Raw genomic sequence first — 21952 nt, forward strand, 5'->3', positions numbered from 1 at the left:
CGTGGTATATATATATATATCAGCGCTTTAAAAAGATACGTGAAACGGCGGATGGACTTTCCCACTTACCATTCAGCACCATCGCCAGCATGGGGTATGTATACAGTTACCATGGTTACTGAGAGTTTGGTGAGGGCCCTAAGCGCTACCGTCGAAGGAGGGGAAAATGGAAAAGGCAAAACATGCAACATCTTACTCAAAAGACGACAGCATTTTCAATTGGTTTTTGTTTTTTTCTCGCTCTCTTTTTCTTTTAAAATTCTAACAAATACAATTCAGTGTTGAAGGGGATCCAGTGGTGGTATAAATAAATATTCATAGGCTTAGCCCCTCCCATTACACCCCCAATGGAAAATTTAACTGGGAATTTGTCTAAAATGAAAACCAACATTTTAGACTCCAACCCGTCCCCCCACCCCCAAGTTTGCAGAATTTATTTGATTTCCAAATGGGAATAGTTTTGAAAGCCACTGTAGATCCTGCCTCAACCCTGCAGTGAAAGCAAACAAATGAAATAATAAAGAAAGAAATAAAGAAATAAAAATAAATAAAAAACAACCTTAATTTTTGTTATTATTTTTTTGCTTTGTCGCTTAATTTTTGGTGTGGTTTTCTTTCTTTTTCCAATTTTTGTTCCTTTTTTTTTAAAAAAATCTATTGCACCCATTGAGTTAACAAAACCTTTCAGATCACAGCAAAACGGTTAAAAGCTTTTCACACTTCTGCCATACAGCTTTCAGCAATAAGGATGATGGTAAGAGTTACAAAATAAATTGATCCAAAAGTAAAATAAAAAGAAAAGAAAGGAAAATTAAAAGTAAACCCAAGGAAGGCCAAATTATCTTTATTTATATATACATACATATGTGTGTGTGTGTGTATATATGTATATATATATAAATAAATATATATGTATACATATATGAATCTATATACATATGTGTATATATATATATATATATAGAAAAAAACTATGGGAAGGGAAAGGGGAAGCACACCAGAGACACTTATGATGCATCTGAAACAACAAATGAGAGTGAGGCAGACATTTATAAAAAAGATGAAAAGGAAAATATTTTTAACATGCACCTCGATTTTACGGCCCTCTACCACGGTGCCGTGTAATTTCTCCCTCGCCCTTTCGGCATCAGCACTATTTTCGAAAGTAACGAAACCAAATCCCTGCATGCAGGTGGGAGAAGGGGGGAAAATAACGTGCATATCATTATTTCAGACAATGACCACTTCTTTGCTTATTTTCTTTGTCTTTCTCTCTCTCTCTCTCCCTCTCTCTCTCTCTCTTTAATTAAAAAGGTTCTTGTTCCTTCTTCATTTCTGCAACATGCAAATTAGAAAAATAAAAATTATAATCGTACCGAGATGTGCAATTAATAAAGCGACCAACGTGAACAACTTTTCTCTCTCTGTCTCTCTTTTCATCAGTTAAATATCCCCTGAAGAAAGTCAAAGGATGAACACCAAATACCTTTCGCTTTTATTTATTGGTTTGGTTATCTAAATTGTCGCTGCGGGGGGCGGGAGGGAGGAGGGAAGGAAATCTAACAAAAAAGAAAGGAAAGGAAAATCCTAAACCAATGGAACCATGTCATCACATAGGAAAACAAACAAACAAATAAAAAGGGAATGGCGAGGGAAAAGAAAGTTGGCTCACTTTGAATGGCATGCAGAGTCGACTCAACCAAATAGTAAGACAAACCAAAACTTTGTGCACAAATTTCAACACCAAAATGCAAACCTCATCTAGAACTTTGGACTAGTTCCTTCATGCCATTGTGAAGCAAAGAAACATATTTTTCACATGCAACACACTAGGGTTGTTTTTATAAATTTTGGTGAAATCTATAATATTTACTTTTTTTGTCTTTAAAGAAAAGAAAAGAAAAGAAAGGAGGGGTCTCAGGAAAACAAAACAAAATGCAAGGACCGCTAATGAAAGAAAATAGGGCTTGGAACTGAGCAGAAACTTCCTGACTCTTAGAAAAAGATCAAACATAATTGTGTGACATGAATAAATAAAGAACAGAATTCAGAAATGCAAACAGCTCGACCCAGGTTTGGCTAGGCCAGAGGCAGGCAGCATGGAGTCCTTCAGAGATTATCGGTCTAGAGCTCCCATCATCTCAGACCATCATTGTCTTGCTGGCTAAGGCTGATGGGAGTTGTAGTCCAGCAACGTCTGGAGGACACCATGTTGGGTATCTCTGAATGAGACCACCTTTTCATCCTCCTTATTCACTTCATTTTAAAATAAGAATAATCTCCATGCATCAGGTTCTGGGTTGATTGTTATACAGGCTTGGCATACATGCGCAACATGCAGTGGAGGGTGAGCACACCTTGCACATCTGCAACACCCCACTATCAACACACACATCAGATGTTTAGTGTAAATCAAGACCTATATGGCTACATTTGTGCACATGTCATTTCTCCACTGCAAAGACAACAGTGGATGGTCCATGTTCACACTAAACATCCTCTCTAAGATGCTGGTGGTGGGGTTGAAAATGTGCATCCAAGTCTTCCCCCAACAACCCCCCACTGCACATTGGATATATATGCTAGGGCTGTATATGAATGAGCCCACTGTTGTTGCTCCAAAATCTGTATAGATTTGCCTAAAGTGCTATACTTTGGGTGGAAGCAGGTCACCAACTTTTGCAATCCCCAGGCAGCAGGAATCAAGCAGTAGCCTCCAGAGGTGCAGTTTGTGATGATCTCAGCAGCTGCCACACCCCTTGAGGACACCTGAAGCTTGTGGGCTACTCATAAGAAAAGGGTGATAACCAACTGAATTCTTCTCAGAGTAGACCCATTGACATGAATGGACCTAAGTTTGGTATGTCCATTCATTTCAATGGGTCTCGTCTGAGTAAAATTACCATTGGATACAACACATGGCACCCTTCTGGCAATTCACTTCTAATGAAATGGCAGCTGCAAAAATCAGCACTCCTAGACCGAGGAGAGAAGCCTGCTTCACCCCACTCATTCTTACCAGAATGGGAATTTAAATAAATGCTCTGGATTCACCACCAACACCTACAAGAAAGGCTTCCATTTATTTCAAAGCAGGCAGCAGATCTATGCACTTATTCTTGGTTGTCCATGGACTGATGCCTAATAAGGGAACTTGAAGAGTCTCAATGGAAAATTAAGTAAACTCTCACTTGTTCTCTCTGGAATTATGAGCATAGAATAACACAGTAATAGCAATCTCAGTATGATGACCTTCATGGGGATTTCTTCAGAACCACCTATTTTCACAATGCAAGCCCAAGCACACAACACTAGGATTGAGATGCCTTAGCCCAGGGGTTGGGGAATCTCTCCACCTCCAGTTATTGCTAGACTCCTCTCAGCCCCAACCATCACAGCCAATGTTCAGGGATGATGGGAGGTGGAGTTCAACAACATCTGGAGGAACCACATATTCCTCAGCAGTTGCTTCTCAGGGTTTCACACAGAGGGCATTTCCAGTCCAACTGGAGATGCGGGGAATTGAACCTGGGATTGAATCTGCTCTTCTGATCTTTATCTCTTCTCCCTGCCTGACCCACCTTGCTAGAGGATTCTACTTCACCGCTGACTGCCTTCCAGATGTTCCCACCAGCCCCACCAGCCCCAGTCAGCACAACAAATTGTCAGGGATGGTGGGCATGTGGTCCAAAGCATCCAGAGGGACACCACGTTGGGCCAAGGACCTTGCCTCTTCCCTAACCTTCTCTCCTCCCTAACTTGACCAGAGCATTCAAGGTCCCCCAGAAAAGCCAAGGGTTATGTTTGATCTATATAGATCAAATATAGATCAAACATAACCCTTGGCTTTTCTGGGGGACCTTGAATACCTCTCTTTCCAGCCCTCATAGAATAACTTTGCCATGCTCCTTGCTTGTGGATCTTGCCTCTAAGCAGAGCCACTTTGGGCTGTCCTCTGCCATCTACTGCCTGCAATGAAATGAGTTGTGTAGCCATGACTCTCATCTTGCGCCAAGGTAAAAGTGGTGGGACTGATTCCACCCAGCAATGCAAAATTCTGCATTACTAATTCAGCATTTGCTTAGTATAGTGCTTTAAGCAATTCATACCATCTAACTTTGCTACCATTATTAAATGAATGTTCCAACAGATATGAACTTGCACTTTAAGCTTCCAAATATCTCATCTAGTACTGACAGAGAAATTTAATATTTCAGTTATTACAAAAAAGTCAAGTAAAACATTGCGTACATAAATACAGTCCAACTTTTCAAACAATGTGAGAGACTAGACATTCCCACCCCTGTTAACTCTCCTCCCTCAGAATAAAACTGTATGACTAGAAGGGAGGGATGGTATAGAACTGTATTCTTTAAAACAGAGGTGGAGAACATATGGGGCCCTGATGTTGTTGGAGACCATCTCCCTTCATCACTGACCAAAGCCATGCTGGTTGATGGAAGATGGAATCCAATAACATCTGGAGGGGGAAAGACAATTTTTCTTTAAAATGGAAGGGGATGACCTCCTGTGTGGGGTAGCATGCTCTGAAGAGAATCCGTTCCATTTCTGTAATACTGGTATATGGACTCTTCAGGTAGTGCAGGTGCAACAGATCTTAGGATTCTGCCCTCAGCAGTAGCACCAAAATCACAGTGAAATCTCCCTTGTGCACAGTCAGAATTGCTTTCCTAGTGGGAGCAAGTTGGGACAGGGACATGGGCGAAGCCTAAATGGGCAAAAAAGGGCAAAGGGCTTCTGGTACCAAAATGTCCATGTTCAGATGGAGGCCAGCAACTGAGGACTACCTCTCCTTTCCTACAGGCAATTCACACAAGGTCTGGGCACCTAGATTATCCATGTGACATGGTGCAGAAGACGACTCCCCATCCTCATGCTAATAGATGAGAACAGTGTAGGTCTCACAGGTCAAACTCACTGTGCTACACCAAGGCCTCAACTTTCATTACTGGTTATATGAATGTTGAAGAGTAGGAGATAGTGGAGTGGGGTGGCAGGGCTTACCTGACCCCCAGTTGGCAATATCATTGGAGTTTACTAAGAGATAAAGGGGGGGGGGGACGGATGTGGTTGGCACCACACAAACACACTGGTGGAGCCCATCTGGCATGGGCATAGCCAAGGGGGGCAGGGGGGCAGCTGCCGCCCCCATCAAGTAAATCAATAAAAAATATTTAACTGAGATTCTGCCCCTAACATATATCCTGGCTACATCCATCCAATTGGGTGCACTTGGAATGCACCAACCTTCCCTCTTCCCCCTCCCCTATGACTCCCAGCAAGCAACGCAGTGCAACCAACCAGAAGCAAGGTGAGCTCCACTATTCCATCACACCACCCACTACTGAGAATGTGAGCCCAAAGCTTACTTCTGCACTCCATCGGGTGGATAACCTGTATGTCCAAACCAAGAGTGAAGTAGCTATTAAGAGACTCCGTGATTCAGGCTGCATCCCTTTTAAGCAAAATTGGGGAAAGGGTGTTAAAGCGGCCAATTCCAAACAGTGTAGACCAGGGATGAGGAACCTGTGATCCTCCAGATATTGTTGCACTCCAGTTCCCATCAACCCCAGCCACCAAGGGTCAAGTCTAATGGAAGTTGTAGTCCAACAACTTCTGAAAGGCCACAGGTACTCCAGCCTCTAAAGCAGAGGTGGGGAACCTGCAGCATTCCAGATGTTGCTGAACTATAGCTCTCTTCTTCCCTGGTGACTGACCATGGTTGCTGGGGCTGATGGGAGTTGGAGTTCAGCAATATCTGGAGGGGCAAACATTCCCCACACCTGCTCTAAAGTAAGTCCCATTGATCTAAATCACTGGGTAAAGGATTGCAGCCTTTGTCTCTTGTTTTGCTCAAGCAACACAGAAACTGAATTCAAAAAGGTTAGCAACATTTTGAAAGTTTTAACTAAGCAGGACAGCAGCTGCACTTTCATAATCTGGAAAAAAAAAATCACACTTGATCAAGTAATTACTCCAGAGGATATTAGATTATATTACTTGCTTCCATTTCAAGAGCAGAATATATACCTATTCTAACAATCTTTTCCCCCCCTTGCAAGCTTGAACTAATTTCACCAAATGAGTAAGGCAATTATCAGGGATGGGAGAGAGAATCAGCAGACAACACTTGATTATATTTAAAAGCAGAAGGCAATATTCCCCTTTAACTGGTGACAGTTTATCGTAGTTAAAATTATCCCCTTTAAAGGGATTCAAAATTAGGCCAATGAATTTCACGCTGTTTGGGAAATTGACAAGAAAGAAAGTGGGGTGGGGGTGGGGGGGGAAGCAGCCCAAGAGGTGCTTCTGTTGAAGTGGATATTTAGAAAGGGTTTATTACAGCACTGCAATTGCTTCCTCTTATTTGTATTGAATACTTCAAACAAATTCAACATTGCCACAGGTGTATTCAACTGCTTACCTTTGAGCCTCGCTCATTAAAAATAATTTCAACATCTAAGATTTTACCAAATTGCTGCAAGGAAACAAAAAAGAAGAAGAAATCACATAAGCATTTTTAAACACATTTTTAAACACACACACCAATGCAATAGAAACATATAAATGCAAAAAAAGATTTTTCAACACTTCGACGATTCTATAGTGTAGGAAAATAACTGCATTCTGAAGTGCAGCTAATAAAAACAGTTACCAGCGGATTCATCTCTGCACATACAAACATCCCTGTTTGCAGTCTACTCTATGCACTTCAAGTAAGCATGTTCCAATGCACCACTTGGTGTATGTGGAGATGAAGATTCAATTCAGCTTGATGGTGTGACCCTTGTTCCATGCAGGGGAGCATCTCATGTGCAGGAGAAAAACCTAAGTGGGGTTCCCTGTTATGATTACTGCAAGAAACCTTGTTTTCTCAAGGTTTCTCATCTTTCTAATCTTAAATTCAGTTTGGCACATTTCTGCATCAGTTCCTTTTTACCCCCTTTTTTATATGAAACAATTTTTGCCATTTGACTCTCATCAACTTAGGGCCAGCTTACCCATAGGCACTAGGGGGGCAGGGCACCCAGACGCTGGGCTCTCAGAGGTTCCAGGCCAAGAGTCTAGGGCCGAGATTTGGAGTCCGGGGATTAAAGAGCCAGGCCAGCCGACAGCCACTGCCGAGCAGTGGAGCCCATCAGAGTGCTGCAGGCTTTTCTGCTGCGGATTCTGAGGCAGCCGGATGGCTCCACCCTCCTGCACGCTTGGGATTGGTGGGCCGTCAAGAGGCCTGCCCAGTGCACACTGCTCACATGAGGAATGTACCTTCCCTCCCGGGGGAAGGATTGCTCTCCTGTTGCAACGGCATGGGAGAGAGTTGTGTGCCCCCCCAAAAGCTAAGGAACTCGGAGCTCCTGAGCTCCCCCTTAAAAAAGGCTCAACAACTTTGGCCTCCCCCCCCCCAAAAAAAAAAAATGGTGGCGCTGGGCACCCCGGCGCAGCATATGCTAAAGACAGCCCTGCATCAACTATTCAAAATTAAGTCCTGTTGAATTCAATGGGGATTCTCCTAGGCAAGTGGGGATTCGGACTGCAGCCTTCATCTGTCATATTGCCCCTTAAACACAAACAGATCTGCTAGTCTTTGATGTGGTACTTGACTTTTTGGCTGTGTACACACCAGATATCGAAAATGCATTCCCCCTCCTCCATGAATCCTGGGAACTGTAGTTTCTTAAGGGCGCTTGGAGTTGCAGCTCTGTGGGGGATAAATTGAGGTTCCCAGGATTCTTTGGTGTATGTGTGTGTTAAATTTGCTTTTGGTGTATGTTGTGTACTCAACCTTTGTTGCTGTTTTCTTCTGAGATGGTCTCGATGGTTCCATGAAACCAACAGTGGAAGCTGCTTCAACTGTCTGAGGACAGATCCACACCATGAGTTTAAAGCACACTCAATGTGCATTTAAAGCACATGACTTCGCTCAAAGAATCCCAGCAGCTTATTCTTAGCCGGGAACCTGCAGGCAGATCCACACCAGACTTTTAAAGCACAGCCAATGCACATTTAAAACATATGACTCCCCTAATATATGCCCACATCCTTAACAACCTACAGTTCCCAGGATTCCTGGGGGAGTCATATGTTTTAAATGTGAATGGTCTGTGCTATAAATGTCTGATATGGATCTGCCCACAGGTTCTCGGTTAAGAATAAGTGCTTGACACAGACCCTGCCCCATGGAGTGGGACCTAGACCCCCTTGACCCACTGAGAACATAGAAAAAAGCTGCAACTACTGAGATGTTCCTGAAGTTGCATCTGGCTTGAGCCCTGTTTATAGGACTGATGATGCACATTCAAAACTTACGGTAGTAAGTGTGAGGTTACAATCTGAAGAGGACCTTCTTTTTAAAAAAATGCAAATGTAAACTAGTATTTTATTTAATTTCTTTATTAAATTTGTTTACCGCCCTTCATCCATAGATCTCAGGGCGGTTCGCAACTTTAAAATGCTAGATTAAAAAAACACAAAATGTGTAATAATACAAAGTACTTACCCCAAACATTTGTCTGAGATCTGGATCCCGGAATCTGAAGGGTATATTTGAGACATGCAGCCGTTTCGGCTGTGATTTGTTTTCTGTGTTTTCAGAAGATTGTGTCTGTTGCTGTCCGTCGGTCTGTGCTGCATCGTCTGTCTGCTAAAAAAAATTCAAGTGGGGGGCGGGGATGGGATGGAATGCGGGAAGGGAGAGAAAAGAAAGTTAGCCAGGCTTCCAGCATTGTTTTGTTACACCAGAACTGTATTTCCTCTGGAAACTGATGTTCATGAATAGATAAACAAGAAAGGGACGGGGAGACTGGTCAAATGAATGAATAACATCAATTAGGAAGCTGTGTGTCTCCTTGCATATGGTCCTCCCAGTCCAGTGGGATCAGATGTGGAAGCTCTGTGGTCCATGCAATGCTATTCCTACTCATGGTCGACCCATTTAAATCAATGGACATGGCTAACATAGGTCCATTCATTTCAGTGGGTCTGTTCTGAATAGAACTTACCCTCTGCTTTTGAAACCCTTCCTTTCAGGTGGTCTTTGACCACCTTGTTCCCAACACCATTCCTGAGGGTTCCCCAAGCATTAGTGTGAACACCTTAAACTCAATCCAGAAATGAACTACCCATTCATTTCTGTGGATCCACAATGAATAAAACTGACAAACCCCTCACTGACATCTTGTTGAGCCCCTTGACAGCCTCTCTGACAATTTAAATTAAATTAAATTAAATAGTAAATTATTTGAACAGGTTTACGTACCTCTTAACAAAAGGCTCTAAACAATTTACATAAAACAACAACAACAACAACAATTTATTATTTATACCCCGCCCATCTGGCTGAGTTTCCCCAGTTGAAGCAGCTTCCACTATTGCATCAAAAATTCAGATAAAATCAAATGTCACAAAACAAACAGGCATTAAATGTATCAAACTATAAATAAACAATTTGGTTATATAATGAATATACACACTAAATGGGGCTCATCAACCATCTCCATCTAGGAGAAGGAAAACTCTGTTCCATAACCCCTGCTGCCTTGTGGGATATCCTGGAGAGAAGAAAAGGCTAAGGGGTAAGCCCTACACAAATCCAGAATGGCGTCCCTAAGATGGTTGGATGGTGCTTGTGCGCCTCCTTCCAGCAACTCCAGCAGCCAAGCTGGTGCCAAACGTACTGCTCTGATTTCCTTCGGCCCACATTGTGCTCTCTGGGCATCCCAGGACCTCCATACACTTGCGCCCTGGGGAGGTCACCAGGGGTGTAGGAAGGGGGGCAGTGGGACATAAAATCCACACAGAAACACATCATTGCTTGTTTCAACTCGCTTGTGGGAACAACTCCGAGGCCGTGAAAGAAGGAAGTTTAACAACAGGAAGAATTAGAGGAACTATTGGAAATGACTGTGAAAAGCAGTAGAGATATGAGATCATGAGAACCCTCCAAACTTGAACCTTAGGAAGTCCCATTTAAAAATTTGGCAGAATATTTGGATTATATATATATATATATATATATATATATATATATATATTTGTATAATTTGGAATATTTAATGTGATTTGATTGGATTGTTAAAATGGAAAATTTAATAAAAATGATTTTTTTAAAAAGGAAGGGGGGCAGTGGGGGCGGTCCGCCCCAGGTGTCATTTGTGAGGGGGTGACGAAAAGGCACACTGCGGGGGCTCACCCTGCCGCCCCTGTGCATGGTGGCTCACCCCCCCCCCCCCGCAGATCGCCCACTGCTGGCATTGTGCACCGCAGATCTCTCGACTACCGCCATTGTGCGCCACAGATCACATTGCCCCCCCACGCAACTCGCAGATCACCCCCCCCCCCCGTGTATGGCATGGCTGCCGCTCTGGGTGCCCATGCAGCTAACTCTGCCACTGGAAATCACTTCAGTGCTGCTAACCCTGGGAGGCACACTCCATTGACTCTCGAAACAGACAGATGCCAACAAATAAATAACATGTTAAAATTGATTTTAAAATTGTGAATCCAGGCTGGCTTTCCTAAACCAAAAAAGTTTTAGCAAGCGCTGAAAACAATACAGCAATAGTGCCTGCCTAAATTTTAATTAGGCAGGGAGCTCCGGAGGTGAGGTCCTGCCTTGACACCCAATTTCCGACCTTCAGCCCTTGGACCTCAAGAATCCGTGGCAGGGGAGCTGGTGGGAAGCTCAGAGTCAGAGTAAGAATGCCCATGTGATGGCCAGGGAGGAGAGAAGCTGGCAGTGAGGATATAAGAAGCCTCTGAGGTGTTCCTGGGCTTTATCTGAAATAAGAAATCCCAGCTCCCTCTAGATTCCTCTTGTTCATTTCTTTACTCCAGTTCCATTTCCACCACTAGGTGGTGCTGGTCATGGATGCAAATCTATGACACACGACAACACATTTCCAGTAAGTGTGTGTTCAAATTAGTTTGATCTGACGTACAAACTCCGAGCACATTTCCATGTCAGGACTGGAATAGGGAGGAAACAAACAGAAATAAATGAGTGAATAGTACCTTAGCCTGCCTGGGAAAGAGTCACATTCACAATCCATAATATACATGCATATTACTTTCATTTTTGTAGCCTGATAGCAAGTTTTAGAGGCCTTCTGCTTCAACAACATGAAAGCAATTAATTTCATTATGTCATCTGAAAATTAAAATTAATCATCTTTTGCAAACCAAAACATTAAGAATGCTCTGGGCTGTTTTTCTTTTCTGTTTAGAAATTTCAAGACAATATGGGATACCTAATTAATCATACTGTAGATATATATATATGTATACTTTTTTTGCATAAGAACCTTTATGAACTTAATTTTCTGGCACAAAACCAAACAAATAAACAGTGAAAGCATGGAATAAACACACACATTTTCTAAAACACAGGAAGATTTTCCTTAACCTCCTCCCTCTCCCCACTGCCATCTCATTCGGCAGTGCATTTTTCAAAGATTGCTGAAGATTTGGGAAGCCATTTCTGGTATCTCCCCTTGCTGTATACAAGTTACTACCAATATACACATCATCATCATCTCTATTAAAATTTCATTCTCATAAATTGTGCAAGGTTGATACCATTAGGGGAAGGACCATGACTCAGTATTGGAGCATCTCAGCCTTGGTTCCCCAGATGTTGTTGAACTACAACTCCCATCATTCCTAGCCAGAACAGCCAGTGGTCAAGGATGATGGGAACTGCAGTCCCACAACATCTTGGGAACCAAGGTTAAGAAAGGCTGGTCTAGAGATTTTGGGTGCATGCCAATTCTGCATGTATTTCTTCATAAATCATCACTTTTCTACAAAAAACTGTGATTCATTTGTTCATTAAAAAATGTGTGCGGGAATGTATATTTTTAAAAATGTGTCTTTATCTCAATGCATGCAGTTGTAAACATATTCTATTCCAAAATTTTCAAACACATTTTGGTCTGGGAGTTTCCCCTCAGCAAAATAGTAGTGTGAAATTCAAAAGATCATTATATTCTGATTGATGTATTGGTCTAGAAGGTGCAAATTAGGATCAGTTTAATAAAAAATGCAAATTGAATTCTTCTCCATTTCTAATTCTACCTAAGCATCTTTGAAAAGGGACCTCCTGGCAATTCTGGGTACCCTGGAAAAGGCAGCAGTCACCACCACCATTGAAGTTCCATTACGAAAAAAGAAGACCGGGAATATCAGGTATAAAACTGGTCTAACAAGGCTAACAAAGCACATAACTCCTTTGAGAATTTTCACTCATCTTCCTGAAACTCATTTTTGGCTTCCCTCGTAATTTGTGAGAGGTTTGCCTGTGGAAGGACTTTCAAACTCGCTTTGACTGTGATTTTCAGTGACATTTCAATAAGTGACTGTACCCTCCAATTTCTCAAATGTATTCTTCCCTCTCAAAAGAAACTTCAGTTCTTCAACCCCTTTCTCAGGGCACTTTATAATTTCTTTATAATTTTAGGGGGGTGTGAAGCTGAGCTTACCTGATCACTGTGAAGTGGCTGTGAGTATTGTGTGAGTTTCTTTTCCCATTCAAATGTTTGCCCAGCACTCTATAGCCTTCCTGGCTGCCTGATCTGAAAAGGCCCCATGGGAGGACTTATCTCATGATTAGGGCTGGGCAATGTTGGGTTTTCAACATCGTGGTGTATCACCAGCCAAACATCGTGGTTTGGTGATATACCATGATGTTGAAAAAAACTGCATTGGCCCCAGCCGGTGAGATGCCAGGTGAAACTGCGGCAGCTCTCATCATGAGAGCTGAGGTGCTTTCACCCCAGTGCCTCGCGGGCTGTGGTGAATACAGCTGGCCCCAGTCTGCTCTCAGCTGGGGGGCGGAAAAGCTCCTGCCCCCAGCAAAGCCAGCCCCATGTCCCCTGCTGCTCGTGCTGGAGCAGGAGGACCTTGGGGCTCCTTGGCCAAGCTCCCTCTGCCTTTGCTGACATGTGGGGCAAGTGAGCTACCTTGTCCACTAGCTCCCCACTCCCCGAAGACAGACCAAGCAGCAGTAGCCAAGTGCACGGAACCTGTCAAACTCTGCATTTGACAGCCTTCGCCTAGGCGGGTGCACTGCCTCTTTCCTCCAGTGAAGGGGTCATTCATCCCAGGAAGAAGAAGAAGAAGAGTTTGGATTTGATATCCCGCTTTATCACTACCCGAAGGTGTCTCAAAGCAGCCAACAATCTCCTTTCCCCTCCTCCCCCACAACAAACACTCTGTGAGGTGAGTGGGGCTAAGAGACTTCAGAGAAGTGTGACTGGCCCAAGGTCACTGCATGTGGAGGAGCAGAGACGCGAACCCGGTTCACCAGATTACAAGTCTACTGCTCTTAACCACTACACCACACTGGCTCTCCCACCCTCCCAGGCAAAGTCCGCAAGGCACAAGGTGCAAAGTCATTCTATCTGTGCCTTGTGGAGAGGGGCTACTGGAGGCTGCTGGTGAGCACTGGGCCCGTCAGCAGCATCAAAGATCCCCTACACCACCCGGCTGCCTTCAACAGGAAGGTGGGATCTGTCTTTCTGTGAGGAAAGGCACAGCACACCTTCCTGGAGAAGGCAGCCAGGCGAGGATGGGGATCTCAGCTGGGAAGGGCAGGTTTTCTGCTACTCAGCTGAGCAGTCCCAATCCTGTTCCTACTTGCATGCAAGCAGGAGCGGAGTCAAGGCTCTCTCAGCTGGGGAGGGGGGAGCACTTTAACAGAGCCCCCATTCTGCTGCAGGAGCATGTGAGTCGGTGGTGGGCCGTGGCTCCATAAAACTGCTTGGCTGAGGCGAGGGCAGCAGCTCGCTCCTCAGCCAAGCAGTTTAAAGAAGCAGAGGAAGAAACAAGCTGTATTGGCACCTCTCCGGTTCAGCTTGATTCTCCCTCTGCCGGGGCAGAGTATGATGGCGGCTTCACCAGTGGTATATCACTGGTGAAACCTCCACCACTTAGAGTCCCTCAGCCTCCAGCTCCCAGCTAGTTTGTTTCTCCCTCAGTGCTCTGGGCACTGGAGGCTCGAGCGGTGATGGTTTCACCAGCGATATACCACTGATTGAAGCTGGCCAGATCGATGTCTGCCCCTACACACTGGTCCTGTTATATATCGCCCAGGCCTACTCATGATGTCCTCCCCTTAAGAGTAAGTACAAGTATGGGAAACTGGGGAGGCTGCAGAGTGCTGAGAAATGCCAGTTGTGCTAAGCACAATCTAACCAGGCCGGCATCATAAAGGCTGCAATTCTATGCATACTTTACTCAGAAATAAGCCCCATTCAACACAATGATGTATACTTCCAAGAAAACACACATAAGCTACAGAGGTTGTTGTAATTCCAAAACCTGGCTATTAACCCAAACATGCCAAAGCCACAAACCCAACAAACTAGAAAATGCTTCCTTGAAGCCAGAACAGACAAAGAACATAGCCAAAGGTCTGTGTAGCCCACCATTTTCTTCTCAGAACCAGAAGCTCCAGCAGGAAGCCTCCAAGCACACCAAAATGTGTACAAATTTTCATGCAGACATTTAAGTGGATTTCAGATGAGGATTGGGCAAATGTGTCAATTTCATTTTATATCTGTTCTCGTAAAAAATCATCAGAATTTTAGTGCCCATTTCTCATAATATACACGTTTTTATGCAAAATCTTGCCCAATACAAATATTTTTGCAAAGCAATTTTCCTGAATGCAATGCCTTTTTGTATGTTACCTTCACTAAAATATGCATTTATATGTACACTTTGCAGCAGTAAATGCATTTTTTGTTCACATTACTTGACTGGAGAATTGCAATGCGAAATTAGGAGACCTGCAAATCTGGAAGGACGGTTCTGTTTTAGTTCACATATTGTTTTGGGAAGTACAAAATAGGTAAGTTCACCCTTAAATGTGAACCAAGCATTCTCCTCCATCTCTACTTAAGATTGGAAAAATGAAAAACAGAGAAAAACAAAAATGGGGCTGGGAGCTGGGGGCACTGTTATACAGTGGTTCCGCTCCTTCCTCCTGGGCCGTGTTCAGAAAGTGGTGGTGGGGGATGAGTGTTCAGACCCTTGGGCCCTCACTTGTGGGGTACCTCAGGGTTCCGTCCTCTCCCCCATGCTTTTTAACATCTATATGAAGCCGCTGGGAGAGATCATCAGGGGGTTTGGACTGGGTGTTCATCAGTATGCAGATGACACCCAGCTCTACCTCTCCTTTAAATCAGAACCAGTGAAGGCGGTGAAGGTCCTGTGTGAGTGCCTGGAGGCGGTTGGAGGTTGGATGGCGGCTAACAGATTGAGGTTGAATCCTGACAAGACAGAAGTACTGTTTTTGGGGGACAGGAGGCGGGCAGGTGTGGAGGATTCCCTGGTCCTGAATGGGGTAACTGTGCCCCTGAAGGACCAGGTGCGCAGCCTGGGAGTCATTTTGGACTCACAGCTGTCCATGGAGGCGCAGGTTAACTCTGTGTCCAGGGCAGCTGTCTACCAGCTCCACCTGGTACGCAGGCTAAGACCCTACCTTCCCGCGGACTGTCTCGCCAGAGTGGTGCATGCTCTGGTTATCTCACGCTTGGACTACTGCAACGCGCTCTACGTGGGGCTACCTTTGAAGGTGACCCGGAAACTGCAATTAATCCAGAATGCGGCAGCTAGACTGGTGACTGGGAGTGGCCGCCGGGACCACATAACACCGGTTCTGAGAGATCTGCACTGGCTCCCAGTACGTTTCCGAGCACGATTCAAAGTGTTGGTGCTGACCTTTAAAGCCCTAAACGGCCTCGGTCCTGTATACCTGAAGGAGCATCTCCACCCCCATCGTTCAGCCCGGACACTGAGATCCAGCGCTGAGGGCCTTCTGGCGGTTCCCTCATTGCGAGAAGTGAGGCTACAGGGAACCAGGCAGAGGGCCTTCTCGGTAGTGGCGCCCGACCTGTGGAACGCCCTCCCATCAGATGTCAAAGAGATAAAGAATTACCTGACATTCAGAAGACATCTTAAGGCAGCCCTGTTCAGGGAAGTTTTTAATATGTAATGCTGTATTGTTTTTAACACTGATTGGGAGCCGCCCAGAGTGGCTGGGGAAACTCAGCCAGATGGGCGGGGTATAAATAATAAATTATTATTATTATTATTATTATTATTATTATTATTTGCTGTTCCTGATGCAAATAGAGAAAATTCCGGTACAGAAGGAGCACAGGTTCTTTGAAAGGTGCAATGTTGCAGTCAGGACAGCAAAAAGAAAAGCCATTTGTATCCCTTTCAACAGATTGTGCCGCTGACACTGATCATACCTGCTGTGATTTATCAGGCTGAATATTTTGTGGCCCAACACTCAGACGGGCAAAGAATTCTTCCATGCAACTTGAAACAATCGAATGGAACATAACTTACTTGGAACTTTTTAGGAGAGGAGAGAGAGAAAAAGAGAGAGAAACAACGCAAGCCCTGCTCTATAAATCTGCACTATATACATCAGCTATAATGTCCAACTACTTTCTAGCTTGGAGATTTGAGACATCATTTGTCATCTCTACGGAAAAGGTCATTTCCACCCATTTACTGCATGACTTTTCACTGGCTCCACTGAGATTGTATTTTTAATTTAAAAGGCCTGATAAACAATTACATATTTTACTCCAGTTATTGATGACCAGCTGCCCAGTTTGGGAAGGGGGGGTTATCTCTGCATTGTGAATAGCAAGAGCCAACCAACAAAACAGAAGCCACAGAGGCTGTTCTTGAAGCCACCATTAGCATATACAAGCACCATGCACCAAGAACTGAAGAATACCCAGCCTGAAAATTTCGGTAACATCCCCCCTCCCCCACATTTCCAATTGTTGAAACTAAACTGCTTCTTTGAAGACTGTTGAATGCATTTTGCAACTACTTTAATCTGGGACTCTGGGGCTCATTTTTTCCATAATCATTTCTAACTCAATCAATAAGGCAGAGCTACACAAGTTTAATCTTGGTAAAATTTGATTTAGGTATTGACAAATGCACAGAGAAAACCATATGCAGGGCATGCATACATCTTCACAATGGAATGTGTCTTCGTATGTCAAATTTAATTTATCATTCTTTAGCCAATTTACATTCCTCACCGTGGCACCAGCCCCAGGTTTTCGTGGAGTTGCTTTCCTACCAAGCATCAGTCTCCGGTGGGGGCAATCCTTTTATTTATTTTTTGCTCCCCTGGGTCTGATTTTGTTTTGTTGAGAATATGACTACAGTCCTGTATATAGGAAACTAAGGTAAAGGGACCCCTGACCATTAGGTCCAGTCGTGACCGACTCTGGGGTTGCGGCGCTCATCTCGCTTTATTGGCCGAGGGAGCCGGCGTACAGCTTCCGGGTCATGTGGCCAGCATGACTAAGCCTCTTCTGGCGAACCAGAGCAGCGCACAGAAACGCTTCCCGCCTATTTATGTACTTGCACTTGACATGCTTTCGAACTACTAGGTTGGCAGGAGCAGGGACCGAGCAACGGGAGCTTACCCCGTCGCAGGGATTCGAACCGCCAACCTTCTGATCGGCAAGTCCTAGGCTCTGTGGTTTAACCCACAGCGCCACCCGCGTCCCCATATAGGAAACTAGGAAGCTGGTTTATACTGGATCAGACCCTTGTTCCATCTAGCTCAGTATTGTTTACATTGACTTGCAGGAGCTCTCCAGCATATTAGGTAAGGAGTTTCCCCCAGCCCTCACTGGAGATGCAGGGGATGCTATACCCACTGAGCTATGGGCCCCTTCCTTGTATGCAGAGACAGTAGCCTTTCCCAATTGAGTTGTCTCCATTCACTTTCAACTTCAACTCTCTTAAACCCCAGCCAGCACCATGATGTAATGTTGTTCCAAGAGCCATTGTATGAGAAAGCATGCATCCCTTGCTTCCAGCTTCACAGTAAGCCTAGTTTGCAATTGCATCTGAACTGAGAAAAGGCTCTCGCTCAGACTGAAGCTCCAGCGTCTCCAGGCAGAGCTGGGGAAAGCTGGATGCCCCAATTGGTCTGACTCAGTACATGGCAGCTTCGTATGTCACAAAGCGGCAAGTATTAATATTAATCCAAAGGGGATTCAGAGTGGAAATGATGGAGGGATTTTTTAAAATTGGGGTTATTGATTCAGTTCCATTTTCATCTGTGGTTCATAAATGGTTTTTAAACCATCGGCACCCATTGATAACAGCCAGCCTGTGAAATGTCCCTCCATTCTCTTGTAATTAACATGGCAAGCTGTAATATTTTAATGTGATTAACCATGAATGGTTGTTGCTCAGTGGCAAGCAAACCTTAACTTCTCCCCAAGCTTCCTACATTTAAAGTTTAGATCTGGGAAGCTTCTGCAGGAAAGCAGGCTAAGTACAATCTCCTGCAATGCAGGAATCTTTTGCTGAATGTGGGACTCAAACCCACAACCCTGAGATTAAGAGTCTCATGCTCTACCAACTGAGCTATCCCAGCTTACTTACACCACCTGCTATGCCAGGATCCTGATCCTGCCTCATTTTCAGTGGTGCTACTCTAAATTGAGAAACACACACACACACACACACACACAGAAAGAGAGAGAGAGAGAGTGTGTTTGCAATTCATTATTATTATTTAGTACCCTGCATGCATTCTGTATAGCTTCTTGGGCTACTTAGAAAGCATGTGGCTGTGAGCCATTCAGAACATGAAATTGGGCAAATCTCCAGGACCAGATGGGCTGACCTCCAAGTATTACAAGACATTAAAAGACTATTTGATACAACCACTGATGGAGGTCAGCAATGAAATTATGGAGGGGAAGAAGGCGCCGGAATCGTGGAAAGAAGCTTTTATCACATTGATACCAAAATCGGAAGCTGAAAAGACACAACTTAAGAACTATCGCCCCATCTCCCTTTTAAATGTGGATTACAAAATATTTGCAGACGTTTTGGCAAGTAGACTCAAAAAAGTATTAAATGAGGTAATTCATAAAGACCAGGCAGGCTTTCTCCCAGGTAGACATTTGTTTGCTAATACAAGGAATATCATTGACATTTTGGAACTTTTGCAAACTGACATAAATACAAAAGCAGTGTTAATTTTTATAGATGCGGAGAAGGCCTTTGACAATATCTCTTGGAAATTTATGAAGGGAAATTTAAAAGAAATGGGAGTGGGACGGGGTTTTGAGAATGGGATTGATGCAATATATTCAGAACAAAAAGCTAAATTGATAGTTAACAATGTGGTTACAGAAGAGTTTAAAATTGAAAAAGGAACACGACAAGGCTGCCCCATTTCCCCTTTGCTATTTATTTCGGTTCTGGAGGTGCTCTTGAACATGATCAGAGGGGACCGGTTGGTGGAAGGAATTCAGGTCGGAGTGAAACAATACAAACTTAAAGCTTTTGCAGATGACCTAGTTTTGACCCTGCAGGAGCCAGAATCTAGTACGAAAAGAGTGTTACGATTGATTCAAGACTTTGGTCGGGTGGCGGGATTCAAATTAAACAAACAGAAAACTAAGGTGTTGGGGAAAAATTTGACAGATACAGAGTCAGAACGGTTTCAGAGAGAGACAGAACTAACTGTGGTTAAAAAGTAAAGTACCTAGGGGTAAACATAACAGCAAAAAATCTGAGTCTTTTTAAGGATAACTATGAAAAATGCTGGTCTGAAATTAAAAGAGACTTAGACAGTTGGACAAAATTGAAACTTTCTTTGTTAGGCCGTATTGCTGCTATTAAGATGAATGTATTGCCAAAAATGTTGTTTTTGTTTCAAACGCTACAGATTGTGGACAAGACGGAGTGCTTCCGGAAGTGGCAGAGAGACATTTCTAAGTTTGTCTGGCAGGGCAAAAAGCCCAGAATTAAGTTTAAGATATTAACTGATGCAAAAGAGAGGGGGGGCTTTGCCCTGCCAGACCTAAATTTGTACTATGAGGCCGCAGCTTTCTGCTGGCTAAAAGACTGGCTACTTCTCGAAGACACTGATGTATTGGACTTGGAAGGTTTTAACAATGCTTTTGGTTGGCATGCATACTTATGGTATGACAAGGTTAAAATCAATAAGGCCTTTAAAAACCATATTGTCAGAAAAGCAGTGTTTAATGTCTAGACAAAATATAAAGACTTATTGGAGAATAAAACTCCGAGGTGGCTTTCACCGCTGGAAGCTAAGGCCCGAAAAAAACCCAATATGGAGGTCAAATGGCCAAAATATTGGGAAATATTAGAAAAAGATGGAAACAATTGGAAATTGCAGAGTTTGGAGAAAATGAAGGATAAAGTGCGAGACTGGTTACATTACGCTCAGATTAAAGAAGTTTTTAAAAATGATAAAAAGGTAGGGTTCCAGGTGGAGAAATCGAAGTTGGAAACAGAATTGTTAGAACCAAAGACTAAGGTATTATCAAGAATGTATAACTTGCTGTTAAAATGGAATACACAAGACGAAATGGTTAAATCGGTTATGATAAAATGGGCTCAGGACATTGGGCATAACATTATGTTTGAGGACTGGGAAAGGTTGTGGGCCACTGGGCTGAACTTCACTGCATGTAATGCTCTGAAGGAAAATGTAATGAAAATGATATACAGATGGTACATGACCCCAGTTAAACTCGCCAAAATATACCATTTGTCTGATAATAAATGTTGGAAATGTAAAGAACATGAAGGTACATTCTTTCACCTCTGGTGGACTTGCCCTAAAGTGAAGGCCTTCTGGGAAATGATATATAATGAGTTGAAAAAGGTATTTAAGTATACCTTTACTAAGAAACCAGAGGCCTTCCTTCTGGGTATTGTCGGCCAGAAGGTGTTAAAGAAGGACCGAACATTTTTTATGTATGCAACAACGGCAGCAAGGATACTCATCGCTAAGAGCTGGAAAACTCAAGATCTACCCACACTGGAAGAGTGGCAGATGCAGCTGATGGACTATATGCAACTGGCCGAGATGACTGGTAGAATCCGAGACCTGGGAGAGGAGAGGATTGAGGAGGACTGGAGGAAATTCAAAATTTATTTACAAAAATATTGTAATTTGGTTGAATGTTAAGAAGGATGCTAGATCATAAACAATAGCCTACCACTGAATTGGATCTGATTTTGAAGATAAGTGAGATTAAGGAAATATAAACTTATTGGAGAATTGTTAGATTTTATTTAAATGAGCGGAGATAAGATTGCAAACAAGTGGGTAATTTGCTTGAAAATTTTTTTTTTCTGTAACGATGTAAGTGTGAGCGGGAGACGCGGGGGAGTCCAAAGAAGTGATGAAACTATGTTATAATATAAGTAATGTTGTTTATTTATGCATTTTTATTCCAAAACTTTAATAAATATGTATTAAAAAAAAAGAAAGCATGTGGCTGTGTTTGTGTGTCTCTGTGTGTATGTATATATAATTTGTCCTGAACCTTTCTCAATTGCTTTTTTATCAGGCTTACAAATCAAATCAAATAGGTATATTGCAAAACCTGGGTGATATTATTTTTTTCCCCTCTGCCCCGCGCTTATAGCACAATGTATTGAGTTACGCTTTTCTGTGAACTGCCACCACTATTCTCCCTGGATTGAAAGAGAATGGCTGTGGGGGCTGTAAATTCACTCGGCTTTCTGGCATTACTGCTTAAATCAAGAGGCCTATTCAAAGAGAGAGCAAGTGTTCATTACACAAATCAATTTGGTCAAAAGAACAGCACGGTGGGTACTCAACCGTTGCTCACATAATATTGTCAACTTAATCAAATAATGCCTGCAAGACGACCACAAAAGGCTTTCTTTTTAACCCCCCCCCCCAATAAATAACTCGATTGATTCAACAGGAAAATGAAATGAAACGGTGGGGTGTTGTCTCCCCCAACCCACCAAAAAAGAAAGAAATGTGAATAAGTATTATGCACTTCCTGGTTAAGCATGTGTAAACTGGTGTAGAAGGTGATTGATAAAAGTAATAAAACTAAAAATATCTGTTGCTTGA

The 21952-nt window shown here is 43.3% G+C and overlaps 1 protein-coding gene across 37 annotated transcripts in view; it reads right to left on the reverse strand.

The window, feature by feature from the left end:
- RBFOX1 (RNA binding fox-1 homolog 1) overlaps positions 1-21952 on the reverse strand; it is a 1485186-nt gene that overhangs the window by 114040 nt on the left and 1349194 nt on the right. For 36 of the 37 annotated variants that reach the window (XM_079952553.1, XM_079952527.1, XM_079952520.1 and 33 more), the window contains 3 exons: positions 8519-8662; positions 6446-6499; positions 1090-1182 (listed from right to left, as the gene is read on the reverse strand). In XM_079952553.1, coding sequence (XP_079808679.1) covers positions 1090-1182; positions 6446-6499; positions 8519-8662 — 291 coding nt within the window. The remainder of the gene's footprint in view (positions 1-1089; positions 1183-6445; positions 6500-8518; positions 8663-21952) is intronic. The other variant, XM_079952530.1, reaches the window with a different exon arrangement.

This window comes from Podarcis cretensis (assembly GCF_951804945.1).
Source record: "Podarcis cretensis genome assembly, chromosome: 14".
In the NCBI taxonomy this organism is placed as follows: Eukaryota; Metazoa; Chordata; class Lepidosauria; order Squamata; family Lacertidae; genus Podarcis; species Podarcis cretensis.